The sequence below is a fragment of the Podarcis tiliguerta genome (assembly GCF_965153285.1).
Source record: "Podarcis tiliguerta genome assembly, chromosome: 5".
Lineage (NCBI taxonomy): Eukaryota > Metazoa > Chordata > Lepidosauria > Squamata > Lacertidae > Podarcis > Podarcis tiliguerta.
Genome location: NC_139538.1, coordinates 69,426,649 through 69,447,503, shown reverse-complemented (window position 1 = coordinate 69,447,503; position 20,855 = coordinate 69,426,649). Strand labels below are relative to the sequence as shown.

Here is a 20,855-nt window from a genome sequence, read left to right as displayed (position 1 = left end):
CTGCTCCGCTGTCCGCTTTACCCACTATGTTGTTTCAGCTTTGGTGGCAGAAGGCAAAGAGGTGGGAAGTGACAGGAGAGCAGTACGGTTGCTAGGGAGCTATCCTATCATGAGTGTCCTTCCACATCTCACCTGAGCCGTTGTCTTCTGCTTGCAGAAGGTCTCAGCTCAGTGGTGTGGGAGACTTGGTGAGGCCTAGAGGGAAGTGGGAGCTTTGTGGTGAAGAGGTGGGGTTGGTGCGCCTTGGCACTGTTTTGTACCTCTTGATATGGAGTGGGGAGCAGGAGGATGGCCTAAAGAACATTGAAGCTATCGGCCTGGAGCAGCTTGGGAATCTCCGTTTGATATTTCAGATCAAGATGTGTTAGTGGGACAATCACATTTCAGTTATGTGACATTGCAATTATGTCATGTGATGAGCGGGTGGGTTGCCCTGCCCATATGTCAAAGGAGGCCCACAGGTTGGAGCCAAACAGGTTCCCCACTCCTGGTCTAATGGGTAAGTGTGGGGGGTTGGTGAGGTGAAGGGTTGCTGTGGGTGACAGTTGTAGGTGGGTTTGGCAAGCAGCACAAGCTGCGGTGGACACCTAGTGTTGAGAGTGGGAGAGATAGGCTGCAATGCCCACCCCACCCTGCCTCAGAGCCAATCATATTATCACAACCCTGTGAATCTGAAATAGCACTGAAAATGTGACCCAACAGACCACAAAGGACAGGTTTATATCACTAAACTCCAGAACAAGCTATTAGCTGCACATTTTTTTAAGAAGAAGAAGAATATAATTTATTATTTATACCCTGCTCATTTGGCTGGGTTTCCCCAGCCACTCTGGGTGTGGGTGGTTTTTAATGTTTGGTTTTAGACTGTTGTAACCCATTTTGGGACCTGCTGGTGAAGGGTAGATAATAAAATAACAACAATACACATTAATAATATGCAATTACTATTATGTACTGCTTTTTTGCCCAAAGCCCTCTTAAAAGCATGAAAATGCATCCTACAGAGGAGCATAAGAGGGGAAGTGCCATTGATCAGTAAATAAAACAACACAAGATTGCAAAATCACAACATTCGAGTGTGGAAAAAATCTTTCCCAAGTTAATTGACCAGTCTGGTAAATATTTTATATTTAAATATTAAACCATGGGGATTCTCCTGGATTCGCTCCCCTCTTCTTGAGGGTTTTGTGTTCCAAGTTAGGAACCACTGTAAATCTCTGGGCTATGAAAAATCATCTTTAGATCCGGTATTCAACCAAAGACGACAGAGTGTGGTGACACTCCAAACAACAGTCGTGGCTCCCCCCCCCCCCTTATCCTTCCAAAGCGTTAACGTGTAGCGTGCCAGGAGTTCCTGGGAGACCCCTATTCTCCCTCACGGAGATAACCACAAAACTACGCTTGAGCCCAATTTCCTCTGCTGTCGCGGTCTTTTCGCGCGCGTGGCCTTTGGCGCCCACCGCGGCCTCTGCTCCCTTCTCTCCGTCCCTCTGCCGCCTGTGACGTCACCCGCTCCCCGCGCCTCCATTTTAACTGAGGGAACGAGGTTGACGCGCATGCGGACTACCCTTCGGGAGGGTTCTGGGCGGGCATAAAGCCAACTGATCGGGAGAGAGAGCGCGAGTGGAGGAGGCGAGAGACGAGCGAGGAAAGCGCAGCAGCCCGTTCAGTGGGAAGATGGCGACCCCCGCCGAGTGGGCCTCGCTGTGCGAGAAGTTCCGCAGCGCCGTCAACCTCTCCTACGTGGAGTCCAAGAAAGACCCGGAGACGGAGCCGTACCGCTCCAAGTACAGCGCCCGGGAGCTGCTGGAAGGCATCAAGCAGCAGCTGGGCTCCGAGGAGGCGGAAGGCAGCCCGGGAGGCGCCGGCGGAGGCGCGGCCGGGGCCGACGAGCGGGAGCGGCAGCGCGCCGTGGCGCTGGCCGCCGTGGAGTACGAGCTCGGGGTGAACCACACCGACACGCAGGAGTACTCGGCCGGCGAGGAGCACCTGGTGAAGTGCGCGCAGCTGCTGGAGCCTCACCGCCTCTCCCGGGAGTGCGTCTCCCTCTACATCCAGGCCCAGGTGGGGCAAGGAAGGAAGGGGTCGTCGGTCGCTCCCCCTCCCGCAATAGCTCACCCCAATAGGGGGCTCAGACCCACAACTGCGAGGAGCGGTGGATAAGAAACAGGGTGCATGAACGTGTGCCCCCCCCCCGCACACGCGCGTCAAACCTCTTTGCGTCGTTCGCGCTGTTTGGGATAATGCAGGTTCCTAAACCTTAGAGTGCCGCATACTTGCCGGGGCATTTAAACATCAGCCCGGGCACGTGGCGCAGTGTGTACATTCATCGCCCACCCGTCTTAACAGCAAAGGTTTTCTTGGGCCGGGGCAGTCACCGTTTGTCCTGGGGGATGGCATCATTTGGAAGTCAGAAATCAACTGGGGAGAATGAGCTTTCCTGACCTGTGCAATTTTCCTTACGGAAATGGCTGTGTTTTTAGTTTTGTTAGCCTAATCGATTCTGCGGCATCTCTCCTCATTATGAAATCTAGTCGATGCATAATAGGCATCTAAGACGAATAATATGCTGGCTTGGATCCAAAGTCGGATCTAATGGCTAGCGGAAGAGAGCAGGCAACGTTTGCTGGTTCTCTCATCCTCCTTCACCTCTTCCCATACTTCCGGTGTTCCTCCATATTAGAAGGGGGGGGGGGAGGAAAGGGGAAATCAGCAAAAATATTCTTTCCTTCTCTCCTTTTCTTTGAACAGAGATTTTTGTCAGTAATTTAACTCACAGGATCTCAAGATCCAAGTTATTTGATTTGGCACTTTGGAACTCTTGTTGAAGTACTGGATGATGCCTCCAAAAGATGTGTGGAATGTTACATAACAAACATTAACTGTCCACACTTTTAAAATCCATCAATGAATGAAGTTGTTTCCTCCCCACTCTTCTCATTGTTTTGCCTTTTTGTAAGGATAACCTTTGAACTGTTACCCATTCTATAGAAGTATTGTTGAAACTGCATATCAGTGTTGGAAATCCAGAAGGCTTTCTGTGTTTTGTTGCTGCTGCAGCCATGTGTCTATTCTTCTTGTTTTAGTGCAAGGGGGTGGCATGTGTCAGATTGGAGAAATGCAGTGCTGCGGTGCAAAGTATTAAGGAAGGGTTGAGCTGGTGGTGGTGGCAGACCATCCTCTGGAATATAGGTTTGCAAGGCAGTAACACTGTTACTTCAAGAAATGAAAAACAAATTTGCAGTTCATGTGCTTACATTGATTATTTACTATTGCAGTTTGAGAGCTGAGTAACTCCACTCAAGAGAGTCTGTGGATCAAAATAATTTGTGTGCCAGTAGCAGGCTGTGTGTACACAGCATGTTTAAGGCTTCCCCCAAAAATTCTTCCAACAGTAATTTGTTAAGGGTGTTAGGAATAAGTATAGTATTAGTCTGGTTCTTGTATAATATGTAAGGGGGTGACCCCTCTTCCCTATTCATTGATGGTGGATTTGTGCCATTCATAGCTTTACAAAAAAATGTCAATTTCCCTCTTCTTTTGTAGAATAACCTGGGCATCCTGTGGTCAGAAAGAGATAACATTAAAACAGCTCAGACTTACTTGGAATCTGCAGAGGCTTTATATAATCAGTACATGAAAGAGGTAATGTGTTGTATGAGCACGTCTTATGTTTCTGTAATGTGGTGGCACCTCAAGGCATAATCAAAATTTCAAGTTCTAATATCAATGAGTTGCAATCATTAAATAATAAACAGGCTTTCTGGATTACTGTATTTTTCGCTCTATAAGACGCACCTAGTTTTTGGAGGAGGAAAACAAGAAAAAAAATATTCTGAATCTCAGAAGCCAGAACAGCAAGAGGGATCGCTGTGCAGTGAAAGCAGCAATCCCTCTTGCTGTTCTGGCTTCTGTGAAAGCTGCGCAGTCTGCATTCGCTCTGTAAGACGCACACACATTTCCCCTTTTTAGGAGGGAAAAAGTGAGTCTTATAGAGCAAAAAATACGGTAATTGTTACTGAGCTTTGCAAGTTGAGAGGCCTGTTTTCTCGTGTTATAAAATGAGACATTTTGATACAATATATGTGTTGTCAGGAGTTTTGATGCCTGAATTCTGAAAAATAACTATAGTACTAAGTGAAAAATATATCTACTGTTCAGATATCATTTTTAGATAGCTTCAAAATGGTTGGCATTTATGCAGAGTGTTCTGTGCAAACAGCTGACTAGAAAATCAGTGTCAACTCACAATTGCAGCTGTGCTTTCATCCCTCTGTAACCACATAAAGCATCTATAAAACAGCTTAGGGACACTTCCATTGTTAGTTATAATAACTGGAAAATTCTAAAAACACTTTAACTTATTGCTGTATGGCTAAAATGCAGTGCAGAATTAGTTTTCTAAAAAAGAGCTTTTCTGTATTTCAGGAGGATTCTAACAAGCTAAACTCCTTATGCATAACAAGCAGCCTTCTAAGTTGTTGACTCTGCTGTGCCATAGCATTAGCACAATGGAGCCTTTGTTATACCCTCGGGGGCGCTATTTATGCACTGCCCTGCCTTTCTGCATTTCCAGTGTTTGTTCATTCTCCGACATGGCTTCTGTGAAACCAGTGGAGTGCTGCACTTTGGCAAATTCTTAAAAGTGATGCTGAAAATATTTCACTTGTTTCATATTTACGCTCTTGTCTTATTTTGCTGAATTTGCTTTTGACTAGAGATGATGATGCTTTGGAGAAAGGCCTGAGAAGAACATGCCTGCCTTCTTGTTTAATCCAGTGTAGTTCTTCTGTTTCTTAACAACCTACCTGTCACATTTAGAGTATTCTTCCTGTATTGTTGAATCTAGGTACCAGTGGCTCAGCTTCCTGGGTGCTGGTTTATGTTCATGCTAAACCTGTCATCTCCCTAGTGTCAAAACCCTGCCTTGGGAGGTGTGTCCAGTCCCACTTGATCATCCTTGATTTGAGGTTAAATGTCTCACACCCTGTCAACTCATTTCCCTTAGTTTTACTTGGTTGAAAATAAGAATTATTGCATTCTTCCAAATATGATGGGTGACCTTTCCCCCTTGCAAGTGCATTTAAGATACCATTGTGATATTGTATGTCATAGGTTATTTAGAGAGGAAACTGCTTTTATTTCTTTATGAAACTGTCTCTCCCCTCCCCCATTTTTCTCTGTCCCTGATCTTAATAAAGCTTCTTAATTCTGAAGCTGTTATTTAACCAGATACTTTGACAGTGCAAGGAGCAGCTGTCCCTCTGTGCTTGGCCAGTGGCTTATGCTACACACGCAGACATAGGGCAACAAAACAATTGAGGAATTGACAGGTTTAATGCTGCAACTCAGTGACAGGGAGATAGATAAAGGTGACTGTAGGTAGCTGCCCTGGTTTGAGTTTCACTTGAAAGCACTTACAGTTCACCCTGCCGAAGAGGTGAGGTAGTAGTTGGGTAGTGATGGCCAAAGAAATCTGGGAGTCCAGACTTGTTAATCACACTTATAATGATGGAAGGGTTTGCAGCTCCAGAAAGACCTAAAGTGAAATGGAGCTAGAGGAACCAGATTTGTATTCAGAACATAATTCCAGAAACCTTTTGTTGGATTTGTTAACTATACATATGGGTCTTATTTATTGTTATTAAAAAAATTATCTTGCTTTTCAGCAATTATGCCCTCAAAGTGACTTATTAAAGGTAGAAATGTGGTGAAACATTAAAAGGGATATGTGGGGGCCAGTTGCTGCCCTCTCCCTGATTTTGCAAACTCCTCTGTCTCTGTTAGCCCCATTTTAATTGGCGTACAGCTGGGGCTAACTCAAAATGGCGTCTGCCACTATCCCGCCAGTTCCCAAGCAGAAGAAAGAAGCCGCCTTAGTGATTTGCAAAGAGAATAAAAGCAGCTACAAATTAAGCTTGAGAAATAAATTTATAACAGGGACATGTGACTACTTTGTGCTCTAGAGTTGTTCAAGAGCTTGAACTAATAACTGGATCTCAATATTAAATATGCTGTTCATTCAGGGATATATTTCTCTTGTGTTGTTTTTACTTCTGTGTGATGTCTTGTATCTAGTTGCAACCACTTTTGTCTTGAGTGCATTGAGTAGCACATAAAGCAAAAATTTCTGAAAGCATATTCTTCCAGAGTTTCTGGTTTGTTCATCGAGGTAAACTTTCTTTCTTTTTTCCTATATTGTTACATTTACTGAAACTCTTGTTTAAATGCATCATATTCTTTCTGTCAGTGCTGCAGAGTTCAAGAAGTAACTGTTCAAGAGGATAGAACAGGTTTTTAGAAGAATGTGCAGTTAGAGATGCATGATTACAGGTTCTACAACACAATAGGGAAGAACAGATTTTTAAGAAAGAGATATGTCTTCTGGTTGGATGTCCTGATATTTAGATGTTTTGTGCAATAAGAACATATTTCTGGATGCATCTTAACTTAATATTCTCTGCAGTACCAAAGTGCAGCCTGTAGAGAGCACAAATCCACTGTATGTATTTATTAAGTTCGTATATGTTATGTTTTGCAGAATGGGAATCCCCCGATTGATTCCAGTGAACATTTTATGGATGAAGAAGAGAAACTTACTGACCAAGAAAGATCAAAAAGGTATATGTTGAACTGTAAAGTCAGAGATTGGGAGGGGTGTTTCTGTCTTAAAATTAAATCTAAACCCTCTGTTTCCCCAGATTTGAGAAAGTCTATACTCATACGTTATATTATCTGGCCCAAGTCTACCAGCACCTGGAGATGATTGAGAAGGCTGCACAGTATTGCCATACCACCCTTAAACGGCAGCTTGAATATAGTGGCTACTATCCAGTAGAATGGGCTCTCAATGCAGCTACTTTGTCTCAGTATTATCTCACAAAGGTAGTCACTTCAATGTTTTCTTCAGTGTACCTAATTTGTTAAGGTGCTACCAATGTCAGAGTTGCTATTTGACCAGCTTTCAAAAAGCTATTGTTATCTGTGGTATGAATCTTATTGGCAGGCATTGGGTTGCATCATCTTCCACACTAAGTTATTTGCACTTAAGTTCCCTTTGAAATCCATGGGACTGAAAGTCATGACTAACTTGCCTCATTCATTTTGTAAGTCAATGTTCTTTCCTAGCTTTGTTGGCATTTACAGATGTCAAACTCGCAGCCAAAAACATGAATAACAAAAAATGTCATGTTTCAGAAGAAGTGCATTAGAGAAATTTATTCCTCAAATTTGTTACGATATGAGTGTGTATGTAAGGTTGGGGAGACTGCTTAGAAGACCTTTACCTGTTTGTCCTCAGCTTTCTTACTATGCAGCGTTGCCAGATTATATCCCCAGATCCTTCAAAGATCACGCATTTGGGCAAACAATTGGGCAACTGAATTATTTCATTCTTAAATATTAAGAGAAAAATATCTTACTGCGTGCCAGGAACAAACGCCACCATGTCTTCTCCTTACAGCAATGTTTCATGGAGTCCAGGCATTGTTTAGCAGCTGCCAGTGTCATCTTTGGCCAAGCTGGACAGGTGCCATCTGCAGAGGACAGTAAGTCATCTCATTTTAATCCTCACTGTAGTGGCTTTGAGTTATATGGGTTAGCAAAAATGTTGAATTCTCTGCTTGCTGTCCGTTTCAGTGCTGCATTGATTTTGTGGGACTGGGGGAAGAGGTTGCAATGTGAGAGGGTGAAGAGGTGCCCTTCAGCAAGGCTACACTTCTCTATTGGGCTTGTACAGCTTTGAAACTAACGGTGCAGACTTGGGGCATAGTGGTGGTGCCGAGGAAATAGCTTTCGATATTTCAACTTTAGAGAGGGAGAGAAGATGTACAGTTTTCCTCTGTTCATAGAATTGTAGAGTTGAAAGGGACCCCAAGACTCGCCTAGTCCAACCTCCTGCAATGCAAGAATCTCAACTAGATCATGCATGACAGATGGCCATCCATCCTCTGCTTAAAAACCTATAAGGAAGCAGAGTCCACCACCTCTTGTGGGAGTCGCTTCCACTGTCAAACAGCTCTGACTCTCAGAAAGTCCTTCCTGATGTTTAGTCAGAATCTTCTTTCTTGTAACTTGAATCCATTGGTTCTGGTCCTGCCCTCCACAGTAGAAGAAAACAAGCTTGTTCCATCTTCCATGTTACAGCCCTTTAGATATTGAAGATGGCTATCATATCTCTAAATCTCTTCTTTACGTGGTTAAACATACCCAATTCCCTCAACTGTTCCTCATAAAAGCCTGGTTTCCAGAACCTTGATCATCTTGGCTGCCTTCCCTCAGATGCTCCAGCTTGTCAATATCCTTCTTAAATTGTGGTGCCCAGACGTGGACACAGTACTCCAGGTGTGGTTTGACCAGGGAAGAACAGAGTGGTACTATGACTTCCCTTGAAAGGAATGCTAGACTTCTATTGATGCAGCCTAGAATAGCATTAGATTTTTTTACTGCTGCATCACACTGTTGACTCCTGTTAAGCTTGTTTACTAAGACCCTTAGATCCTTTTCACATGTATTATCTCAGTCCAGGTGTCCCACTTCTTATATTTTTGCAGCTGCCTATAACCTGCTATAAGTTGTATTGGTAATATACCTAACTGTTTCATTTTTTACTTTTTAGGACAGTTGATGCTAGAAATGCTTAAACTATTTTAACGATGTTAAACTGTGTTCTAAGATGTTCTTTACACCCTGTTTTCCTGAATAGAAATTAAATGTCTCCCTCCATTTCCAGTAGAAGTATCTTGAGGCTGTTTGATCCCTGTTACAGAATGGAAAAGCATCAGGATTAGAAAATATTATAGCCAAAAGTTAAACCTTCCTCCTCCTAACCATTTAATAGATTCCAGTAGTATTAGTTACTTGAATTCTGTGTAGTCCTTCAGGTAATTTTAAGTGGCTAACTTATCCCCCCCCCCCCCCCGGAGATGGCTTTTCAAAATCTGTCAACTAGCCTAATGAATATTGTAATATTTTAAATCAGATGAAACAGAACAAGATCAACAAGACCTTCGACAGAGAAGAGCTGAAATTGCAAGGTGTTGGATTAAGTACTGCTTGAACTTGTTGCAGGGAGCCAGGAAATTGCTCGAGGTAATCAAGAAACGGAGTGCAAATAACCTTTTTAACATTTGCAGGAGTAACTAAACACAGTAGTCGCAACAGCTGCTAGTGGTACTGAGACTCAAGGGTATAGTAAATGTAAGTCACAAGTCACAATATTCTGCTTGGGCAGTAGAACACTTAATCTTGTCTTTGCCAGTTTTGTCCATATCACCTTGATTTCATCATGGGCCTTGATGCTTTACTGATAGTATCCAAATGGGTTCAGTAGGAGCTAGATACATTACCTAACCAATAAAGCAGAGTTTTCTTTGTTAAAGCTAGTCTGCCATTGGTGCATACTCTGTGTTTACACAGTTTTACACTTCGACTTCTTCGGTAATTTTCTGCTTGCCTATTATTGTCTTGTCAGAGTGGATATTTAGCAGTTGAGATAGGCAAACAGGCAGGTATTCCCATATGTCCCAGTGGCTGTGAAGATGTCAGCATCTCATCTATTAAAAAATCAGCTGTGTAATTTCCAATGCCTTGTTTGGTTTTCCTTAAATTGTTGTGGTGCTTATATACTGCTTTTTGTCCCAAGTGACCCCAAAGCAATTTAAAAAATAAATAAGAAAATATCATTATGAATCACAAAACACCATTAAGATAACAGTAAAATATTAGCAGCATACATAAGCTGTTGAGATTTTCAATTCGGGAAAGCAGTTCCTGTTCAGTTTCTGTTAATTGATTCTCATGGAAAACTTACAGATTCTGGCTTCACACAATTAACTCAAGGCAGTGTCAATTTACTCTTGGCAGAAAGCCAAGGTCTGCTTGACCTAGAAACTACTTACTCTGATTGGTTAACGACCAGCACTCAACTCTGTTATCTAGGAATGCTAGCACAGTTTGGTGTGTTAGGTGTGGTAGGAGTAGGAGTGCTGTGTATGGTTAAGAGAGAGAGAAAGAAAGGATTTATTTTGCTTTGTTTTATATGCAGAAACTCTGCTGTTTTCTTTTCCTTTTTAATAAATCCTGTAAATAGTTATTCTGAGTCTAGCTGACAAGTCATTTCCACCTCAACTAGCTTCTTTGCTGTGCAGGAAAACTCTGCTACGTTTGGGCTAAAGCCATTAGAGCTATGCCTGACACTTCAAAGTTCCATGAGGTTATGGGTATTGTGCTGCCAGCCTGAGTTGTGGTGGTGTCAGCATCAACGGTGTTGGTTCCAGTAGTTCCAGAAGTTGTTGTTCCTGTTGGTGCAGCAGAAGTTCCACTGGCTGGTTCCTGACTGTTGTGAGCTGGTGACGCAGTGGACACAAGGACAACAGACGCAGCGTGTGAATGCTGGTTGCTGTGGTTCCTGTTTTCTCTCTCGGTGGTCGTGAGTAGCTGGTTCCGGGTTCCAGGGACATCGCTCTCAAGATGGCCTCACAACCAGTTCAGATGGCTTTTGAGCATCTGAATGACTCCAATTACTTGCTGTGGTCGGAACGCATGCAGGCAGTGCTGCAGAGGGATCGTCTCTGGCAAGTGGTGAGTAAGTTTCCTGCGAAGCCTGATGATGAAGACCTCGATAAAGACCAAAGAGCAAGGGCCACAATTGTCTTGGGGCTGGAAGATTCCCAGTTGCCGTATGTGAGGGGAATCAAGACAGCTAGAGGTGTGTGGCAAGCACTTAAAGAACTCCATGTGCGTGAGACAGCAGTTTCCAAGCTGTTCATTCGCAAGGCATTGTACAAGGCAATGTTACAGCCTGGGGTTACAATGCAGGAACACCTACACAGTTTACAGTTAAAGTTTACTGCGCTACAGGAAAGAGACTGTGCGTTAGACCAGCAGGAGAAGGTGGCTATTATTTTGAGTTCTCTCCCGGAAAGCTGGGATAATTTAGTTTTGTCTCTAGAAGGTTTACAGGAGCGTGATTTATCAGTCAGTTATGTCACTGGGCGTTTGATTGAAGAATGGCAGAAGAGGCAAGAAAGGTCGTTTGCTGCAGAGGCTTCTACAGGCGGGCGGTGCGGAAGGAGTTCTCATGCCGTGCCAGAGGTGACGCAAAAGCAGCATACCAGTGAGGAGTCAGCGTTTGCTGTTAGGCGTTGTTTCCGATGTGGGTCTTCAGCGCATCTAAAACGACAATGTCCGGAGTTGGTCAAGTCTCAGTGGCCGGTGCAGGAGCAGAGACGAGATCAGCAGCAGCAGCAGCGTAAAAAGAAATTCTTCAAACGAAAACAGTCGGCTCAGCTGGTGACCGCAGAGGTCAAGATTGCTGATGAGAAACAAGCTGTCTGGGTGGTCGATTCGGGAGCGTCTCGGCACATCGTAAATTCAGATGAATTGTTTGTTTCCAAGAACTCAGCACAGCGCAGCCAGGTGGCTCTAGCAGACGGAAGTACTTCCGAAGTGATTTCGGGGGGTGCAGTTTTTGTTCCTTGTCTTCGTGAATGCCTGCAAAATGTACTTTGTGTACCTTCATTAAGGAGCAATCTGATGTCTGTAGATTGTTTGCTAAAAGCTGGGTTTAAAGTGTATTTTGAAGGAGACAGTTGCATTATTAAGAAGGCTGGTGAGATTTTAGCCACTGCTAAGTCAGAGGGAGGCTTGTTTTGGCTTAAAGCAGGATCTCAAGTTGCAGCAGTAGTCAGTAAATCTCAGCCTGCAGTGAATAACAAAGCTATACATGACAACTGTGTGCACTTATTGCATAGGAAAATGGGGCATGCTGGCTGGAAAAGTGTACTAAAAATGTCTGAATTGGCTGATGGGGGTGATTTAAAGAGTTGTAACAAGTACCTTGATTGTAATGTTTGTAAAAAGGTTAAAACCCACAGAGTCTCTTACCCCAGAAGTGACAGAGTTAGTGAGTCCCCGCTACAGCTGGTTCACATGGACGTAATTGGTCCATTTCCTGTAAGCAGGGGTGGATCGCGTTTTTCATTAACAATTGTGGATGACGCCACGCGTTACTCTTGGGTTTTTCCCATGAAGAATAAGGGTGATGTGTTCACTAAGTTTAAAGGCTGGGTGGCATCTGTGGAAAGATTTCTGTCCATTAAACTCAAAAGGATTCAGACGGACAGAGGTGGCGAATTTATGTCAAATGCTTTTAGAGATTGGTTACAAAAGCGTGGCATTGGGCATAGAAAAATGAACGCTTTTTCCCCAGAGGAGAATGGCGTTGCAGAGCGAAAACATAGATCTTTACAAGATATGATGTTTGCCATGCTTGATGATGCTGATTTGCCCATGTCTTATTGGGGGGAGAGCATGCTCACCGCGTGTTATCTCCAAAATAGGCTCTTTCATCAAACAATAGGTACAACTCCGTACTTTAAATTGTTTCACAAAAAACCCAAAATTGACCATTTGCATGTGTTTGGATCAAAAGCCTGGGTATTAATTCCAAAACAAATGAGAAAGAAGGGAGATCCTAAGACCAAACAGTTAGTGTTTGTGGGTTACCAGGAGCTGGGAAAAGGTTTCCGCTTTGCTGAAGGGACAAATGGCATTGTGATCTCCAGGAATGCCAGTTTTTGTGAACATAGTGGCTGGGAGAGACTACATGCCAATACTGAGGTTTGGTTTGAACCTTCTCAGGAGCTTCATGACTCTGAAGGTAAACATAGAGAATCAGAGTCTGAGGGGGAGGAAAGTTCAGATAAGAGCTCTCAAGAAAGTGGAATTAGCCAGAAACCAGTTGCTAAGCAACAAAAGAGAGGTCGTAGTTCTGAGGAGGAAAGTGGGTCAGAAGAAAAATTTTCTCCCAGAAGATCTAAAAGACAAAACAAAGGAGTGCCTCCGGTGCGTTTTTCTCCGGATACTGCAAATGTGTTTAGTGTAATTGCAGAGCCCAAGAGTTTTCAGGAGGTGTTAAAGTTACCAAAAGAGGAGGCAGAGCTCTGGAAACAGGCAATGGAGGAAGAGATGTCCTCTCTGAATGAGCACAAGGTCTTTACACCAGTAGCAGCGCCTGAGGGGGCAAAGATTGTAGGCTGCAGGTGGGTGTACAAACTTAAACCTCTGGTAAAATGAAAGACTTAGGCCCGGTTAGGACATATCTAGGGTTGGAAGTGTGCTGGGCCCAAGATGGCAGCTGCCTAATTAGTCAGCAGAACAAAGTTAAACAACTACTGACTACATACGGGATGCAGGATTGCAAAGGGGCAGTGGTGCCTATGGATCCAGGTTTCATAAAAACACTTCATATAGATGAGAGTCCTGAATTTGAACATCCTGATGTATATCATTCTGTAATTGGAAGTTTATTGTATCTAGCACAGTGGTCCAGACCTGATATTAGCTATGCAGTAGGCATATTAAGTAGATTGGTCTCAAAACCCACACTAAATGCCTGGAAAGGGGTAAAACAAGTTCTGAGATACCTCAAACAGACAATTGGCTATATGTTACAATTAAATTCTTCAGAGGATGAAATGTTGGTTTGCTATTGTGATAGTGACTGGGGAAATTTGCCAGATAGAAAATCTGTCACAGGACTAGTCATAATGGTTGGTGGAGCTTTAATCAGCTGGCGGTCACGCAAGCAAGACATTGTAAGTGTGTCATCAACGGAATCTGAGTACGCCGCATTGAGTGAATTGTGCAACGAGGTGGTTTATTTCAAGCATTTGTTAGCAGATTTAAATGTAAATTGTGGAGAACCAATACGAGTTTACATTGATAATCAGGCTTGTATAACCTTAAGTAAAACAGAGGGTTTCAAATCACGTTCCAAACATATCTCTGTAAAATACCAAAATGTACGTTGCTGTGTACAAGACAATATAATCACATGTACTTATGTATCAAGTGAAGAAAATGTAGCAGATGTATTAACTAAACCATTGGCAAAGATAAAGAACAAGCAAATGTGCAAGAGTTTAGGTTTGCTGGAAAAATAATCTCCTACATAGGTGTTATTTGATGTTAATTGTCCAGCAGAATCTGTGAGGGGGTGTTCAGTTTCTGTTAATTGATTCTCATGGAAAACTTACAGATTCTGGCTTCACACAATTAACTCAAGGCAGTGTCAATTTACTCTTGGCAGAAAGCCAAGGTCTGCTTGACCTAGAAACTACTTACTCTGATTGGTTAACGACCAGCACTCAACTCTGTTATCTAGGAATGCTAGCACAGTTTGGTGTGTTAGGTGTGGTAGGAGTAGGAGTGCTGTGTATGGTTAAGAGAGAGAGAAAGAAAGGATTTATTTTGCTTTGTTTTATATGCAGAAACTCTGCTGTTTTCTTTTCCTTTTTAATAAATCCTGTAAATAGTTATTCTGAGTCTAGCTGACAAGTCATTTCCACCTCAACTAGCTTCTTTGCTGTGCAGGAAAACTCTGCTACGTTTGGGCTAAAGCCATTAGAGCTATGCCTGACACTTCAAAGTTCCATGAGTTCCTACTGTCTGATAACACAGTACAATCATACCTACAGCTGTTACAGCTGTTTCAGGTTTTGTGTTTTCAGGTTGCAGACCGTGGGAAACCTGGAAGTACCAGAACAGGTTACTTCCAGGTTTCACCGCTCACGCATGTGGAGAAGCGCCAAATCGCGCCGGCACAGACATGGTGCTTTAGGATGCGAACGCTGCGGATTGTGGATGTGCCTCCATTACGGATTACGTCCACAACCCGAGGTTCCACTGTAGTATTAACAATGGATAGGAAAGGAAAAAGAGAACCCTACAAGATGTCAGATATATTGGGAGTGGTTTAACAAAAATTTCAAGAATGACAACCACTTGCTGTGAAATACTTAAATGAAGTCAAGGAAAATATCTCAGAGTTACTGCTTGGAGAATTGTTGAAAACTCTTTAAAATGCTTCCTCCACTAAGTTGCTGCTATAAGCTCAGCTTGTGTTTCCATTGAATTATAAAAATAAATAAGAATCATATTTCGAAGTACTAAATAATTTCTAGAAATCCAAAACATGTATTTTTCTGTCATGCAAACATAGGAGTAACAGAAGTTGCTACTGTGAACGTGATTACTTTATCAAATTGGCGGTATCTAGTTTTTTGACCTCTCGTGGCGAAGTATTTCACCCTGTGCGTTCTTGTTTTAGGACAACATTGGGGAGCTGGATCCAGACAGGCAGTCGGAGCTTAAAGCCCAGCAGAAGAAAGAGGAGGATGAGAAGGAAGAGGACAGGAAGAAGGCTGTTCTGTTTGGAACTAGTGATCTGTGTGACTCTATTTTGGCCATGGAAGAAAAAGTGAGCTGTGTGTTTCCACTAGACTTCAAAGAAGCTAGAGAAGTCTTCTTAGTGGGTCAGAATTATGTCAATGAGGCAAAAGATTTCTTTCAGGTAGATGGGTATGTCACTGACCACATTGAAATTCTTCAGGATCACAGTGCCTTGTTCAAGGTGCTGGCATTCTTTGAAGAAGATTATGAGAGGCGTTGCAAGATGCACAAGCGCAGGATAGATATGCTGGAGCCCATATATGCTGGCTTAAACCCTCAGTATTACCTTCTGCTCAGTAGGCAGCTTCAGTTTGAATTAGCTGACACCTATTACGAGATGATGGATTTAAAAGTGGCCATTGGAAATAAGCTAGAGGAACTTGACTCCCACACAATAAAGAAAATAAATTCTCTTGCTCAGATGGCCATGAAATACTATGAACTCTTTTTGGATTCATTGAGGAACCCTGATAAGATTTTCCCCGAGACCCTAGAGGAGGATGTCCTGCGCCCTGCCATGGTGGCCAAGTTCCATATTGCCCGCCTTTATGGCAAGCTTATTACTTCGGATGGCAAGAAACAGTTGGAGAACATGCAGACCTCGTTGGAATATTACTCGTTTTTGGTAGACTACTGCGAGAAGCACACAGAGGCCGTCCAGGCCATTGAAACTGAGCTAGAGCTCAGTAGAGAGATGGTTGGGCTTCTCCCAACAAGAATGGAAAGGCTAAGAGCCAAGCTTTCTACTTTCACTTAAACTCCTTCCTCCCGTGGAAATGTGCAATATTAACACAATTGCTGTCCAAAGAGGCAGTTTCCCTTATGGCAGTTGCCTTGTAGTCATCCGACATCTGTTGTGTGCTCCCACTGTGACAGGCAGCATAGAACCCGTATAAAATGGAAAACTGTCAAGTGTAGTAATTCTCCCACACTTCAATATTAAGTATACAGTGAATGGTCAACTGGTGCTCTGTATTGCTTGCTCCGTACTGACCTGCACACCTTCCTGCCTTATTTTTCTCCTTCCACTACGTGGTCCAGTTTCCAGCTGTAGTGCTGCTCTCCAACTGTTTCTTCCAAAAGGGAACTTTTTGAGTACGTTGTATTTACAGCCCAATCCATCCCCACAAAATAGAGACTTAGGTAGGTGGAATTTATTTTCCTCATTAACAGTCCCTGAAAAAAACCTTAACATATCTCTAATTTAATGGCGTCATATTTATTTTTGTATATGTTAGCTGTCCTCCTTTTGAATCCTGTTAAATAGGATCAATAAACAAACATGCCTGATTGCACATTCTCTTGCCGTCATTTTGTGTGTGTGTTGTGACCTGTTTGGCAGTAGAAACCTGTTCCAGTTTTTCTCCACAAGTTACAGCCTGAGTCTTAAATACATCCCAGCTATTACCAAACCATAGGCCAGGACTCTTGTTAGTCCCGTCCTGCAACTGAAGTTCATATTCCCATCTGTAAGGACCAGAGTTGAACATTTAAAGACAATAAAAGCAAAGATTCTCTGGCAGCTCACATCTATGTTCAATGGCACAATCTCTTATTAATAGTGGATTTTGAAAGGGAGATGTTAAAATTAAGAAATGCCCACCATCCTATTCTCACAGTGGCCAGTCAGATATTTATGGGAAACTAGCATGTAAGACATGAATACAACAGCATTCTTCCACTTTTTACCCCCAGAAACTGGTATTCAGAGGCATACTGCCTCCAGCAGTGAAGTTAGAATCTAAGCATCATGGCTAGCAGCCACTCCTCCATGAATTTGCCTATGCCTCTTATGTGAAGGAGTACTTTATTTTGTCTGTTCTGAATCTTCCAACATGGAGCTCCATTGGACGCCCATGAATTCTAGTGTTATGAGAGAGGGAGAAAAACTTTTTCTTACCCACTTTCTCCAAACCATACATACTTTTAAACACTTCTGTCATGTTCTCCCCCACCCACATACTTGCCATTTTCCAGACTAAAAAGCCCCAAATGTAATCTTTCCTCATTGGAGAATTGCTCCAGTCCCTTGATCATTTCTGGTTCTTTCCTGAATATTTTCCAGCTCTACAATCTCTCTTTTGAAGTGTGACTAGAACTGTACATAATATTCCCAGTGTGGTCACACCATAGATTTGTCTAGCGGCCTTATGATATTGGCAGTTACATTTTCAACCTCTTTCCTAATGCTGCCTTACATGGACTTTGCCATTTTCACAGCTGCTGCACATGGGAGTCAACATCTCCATCAAGCTGTCTTCTGCAACCCCAAGGTCTTGTTCCTGGTCAGTCAACAGCAGCTGAGACTCCCATTAGTTTATATATGAAGTTAGGGGTTGGTTTGTTTTTGCCTCAGTGTGCATCACTTAAACTAAAATGCACCTGCTATTTTACTATCATTCACCCAGTTTGGAGAACTCCCTTTGGAGATCTTTTCAATCACGTTTTGTTTTAAACATCCAAAGCAATTTGGCCACCTCACTGCTCACCCCGACTTCTAGATAATTAAATAAAAAGCACAGGTCCCACCCAATACTAATCATTTAGGGACTCCACTTTCCCCATCCGCTGCATTAGGAGAAAAGTCCCATTTATTCCTGCTCTCTGCTTCCTGTTTCTTAACCGGCCATTGATCCTCAAGAGGGCCTGTCCTCTTACTTCATGACTGTTAAGCATACTCAGGAGTCTTTGTTGAGGTACTTCATCAGCAGCTTTTTGACAATCTTTAAGTACACAATATCTGATGGATCAACTTGTGTCAATATGTTTTTTGGCACTCAAGGAACAAGGTTTACTCTTGCGGAAGCCGTGCTGGTTCTGCTTCGGTAAGACCTGTTCTATACCCTTAGTAATTCTGCCTTTACAGTGCTTTCCTTTAGCTTCCCAGCACAGATGCTAAGGTAAGTTGCCTGTAACTTCCTGGATCCCATCTGGGTTCCTGGTTAGGAGCTGGATCCTGGCTTGTTCAGCTATTTGCACAAGAGGAACAAAGCAGCTGCAAAGGGGCTCCATTCACCTGCATGCAAGTCACCACAAGCCCACCACAAGACAAGAATGAGCAACATGTTTGCTGCAGCTTGGGCTGGATGTTTTTGATTTCGCAGTTCTGCCAGCAACTCATTTTTTGTGTTACTAAATACAGTACCCTTAGGGAAATAGAAGGGGGGAGCAAGGGCTGCCATCTTCAGTGTTCCTTGCATCTTGATGAGAGTGGGAGAGCTATGGGTAGACTTGAAGATCACATTACACTTCCATTCATCTGTCCCTCCTGTACGCAGTACATTAACCATTTGAAAAAAATAACTATTCAAGAGAAACACCATAGCAGCAGGAAGCTAAAACTGTAAGTTAATTGCAAGCTCACCGTGGATAAATATTGGTTGTAACAAGACAGTGAGGTATAATTGGGAAAACTATATATTTGATTTAGCTTGCCTACAAACCCCCTCTCCCCTCTGTGCTCCTGCTGGTGCTGCTAAAATCTCTGACTGATGCACTGTGGAATTCTTCAATGATAGGTCAAGTACCATAAGCAGTTACTCTGGAATTAGAAGGGTCTGTTATTTGGTTGATGCAGTCTGGAATACTTTTTCATGAACTAGGCAAATTTATGTTTTGCCATTTTTAGCTCTTATCAGGAAAGGGGGAAGAGTTGCCAGGCAGCGCCCACAGAGCAACCGTTGCTGAGAGCTTATGCCGCCTCCTCTTGCCCTAGTGAGAGACTGATCACATCACAAAGGCCAGCTGGGTTGCTGTGGGCAGCTGCTTAAGGGTCTGGCTATTCGGGACATTCTGTGGAACATCGAGAGAGGTTGCTCTTTGTTCTCTTCCGTTGTACAATTGCAAATTGTTTTGAAAGCCACTGAGAGCCCTAAGCATAGGACAAGATATGTAATCTGCAGGGTGCTGCCTTTGTAGATGGTCTGAAGACTGCAGTTTGTTCAGAGTGCTGTGTTCAGGCTAGTGTCAGTGACTAACTGTTTGGAGCGTATTCCTTTATTGCTCAGTCTTAGGAGGCTGCCTTATCCTGGGCACATTATTTGTACATCTAGGCCACTATTGCTTGTTCTGAGTGGCAGCAGTTCAGCTGCACAAAATCTAAATTGTCTTGGTCAATGTTGGCACACAAGAACATGGTTTAGTGAATGTAATTACCTCCTCTTCCAATCACAAATTATCCTGTATTAATATTTATTTAATATTTTTGTTGTGGGGAGGGGAAAAGAAGCTACTGCGCTCACTGAGGGCCCCATCCCCAAGCAGCGGAGATTTTATTCAGTAACACCTCTGGCTACTGAGGGCTAGAAACTATTATTACTACTGATTTTCAGAAAGCTGAATTCTGGACTTTTCCCATGTGCTTACAAAATAACAGGATCACTTTGGCTGTAAAGAGAAGCTGGACTCAAGGCATAGCGGCCCCTCAGCCTGGTTTTTTTGTTTTGTTTTTGCAACACTGTGTGGACTTCTGAAACCATAACTGCTATGTGAACATCCAGTGGGCTAACCTGTGTTGAAAAGTTATGGAGCAACTTTCCCAATTTCCTGTTGCACTGTAACAGTGTAACAGCGCAGATGTATGCATGTAATTTTCTTAGAGGCAAGTCTCACCGGTGGTCAATGGGACTTACTCTCTAGTGAGCATGTTTAGGTTTGGAGTCTAATAAGACCGTTGTCAGTTGAGCTGACTGTCATTACTGTTAGGCATGGATGGCTGTAACGCTCCATAGCTTCCCAGGCAAGCTGTTCTGTTGAAAAACTTTGTGAGCACTTGAGTGGTTGGTGTGTTCGTTTATGTAAAACCTATCAATGAAAATAACAGTTTTATGTCCTTGGTCTGTTGTTCGGAGAATATTAGCAACAACAGCTGCACATCCCAACCGCACAATTTCCTCTCCCAACTGGTAGTGATGTCAGTAAATGTTAGGTTTTGGTATGGAAATGCAATGCTGATAATCAAGTTTAATCTATTCACTGTGACCGCTGGCATACACATAGTTTTGCTGCTCTGAAGGAAAGGCTTTGTTTAATCAGGGCACAAGCCAGCCCAAGGTTATTTACCAATTAGTTGTATCAATTTCCATGAGAGAGTTATGGGGGAGAGGCTTTCTCAGTGACAGAGCACAAGGTCCCAGGTGTTCATCCCTGGAATCTTTAGGTAGGACTATTAAAGTTTTTCATTTGAAACCATGGTGAGATACTGCCAGTCAGTGTAGAGAATACACTGGTCTAACTTGGTATGGCAGCCTCCAACATTTCAAGTATGCACATTTCTAGTATGCACATTTTTAGTATGCACCACTGAAATATAAAAAAAGATGCTTAGCTTTGGGTGGATGGTGTTGTAGATCGAATTATCTTATCAGAAAATAAGGCAAGGTTTCCTGGAGCATACCTCATCAAATATCACCAAAAAACACACACTGCAAGTTACATGAAAGTTACAGCAAGAGGGTGGGGTTGGGGAGAGATAAGCTTGTTTGTTGATTAATGATCCCCGCTCTCCTTAATTGCCCCATTCTCCTAAATATGATGCAGTAATTTATAGGATCATGGTGTCTCCCCAACACAGCAGGAGTCATTGCTATGCTGGCACGTTCTATGTACAATTGCTGACAATT

General features: G+C 43.0%; 1 protein-coding gene across 1 annotated transcript; it reads left to right on the top strand.

Moving 5' to 3' along the window:
* Nucleotides 1-1,577: 1,577 nt before the first annotated feature.
* Nucleotides 1,578-16,529, top strand: KIFBP (kinesin family binding protein). The gene is made up of 7 exons (XM_083439824.1): nucleotides 1,578-2,064; nucleotides 3,547-3,645; nucleotides 6,542-6,621; nucleotides 6,702-6,885; nucleotides 7,463-7,547; nucleotides 8,981-9,090; nucleotides 15,113-16,529. The coding sequence occupies exons 1-7, from the start codon at nucleotides 1,678-1,680 to the stop codon at nucleotides 15,989-15,991; spliced, it is 1,824 nt and encodes a 607-aa protein (XP_083295950.1). The 5' UTR covers nucleotides 1,578-1,677; the 3' UTR covers nucleotides 15,992-16,529.
* The last annotated feature ends 4,326 nt before the right edge of the window (nucleotides 16,530-20,855 follow it).

What these genes read in the sequence shown, in the direction of transcription:
- KIFBP (XM_083439824.1), top strand. Translation starts at nt 1,678, where the DNA reads ATGGCGACCCCCGCCGAGTGGGCCTCGCTGTGCGAGAAGTTCCGCAGC. An exon ending in CCCTCTACATCCAGGCCCAG is followed by an intron (nt 2,065 to 3,546) that starts GTGGGGCAAGGA and finishes CTTCTTTTGTAG; the next exon opens with AATAACCTGGGCATCCTGTG. An exon ending in ATAATCAGTACATGAAAGAG is followed by an intron (nt 3,646 to 6,541) that starts GTAATGTGTTGT and finishes TATGTTTTGCAG; the next exon opens with AATGGGAATCCCCCGATTGA.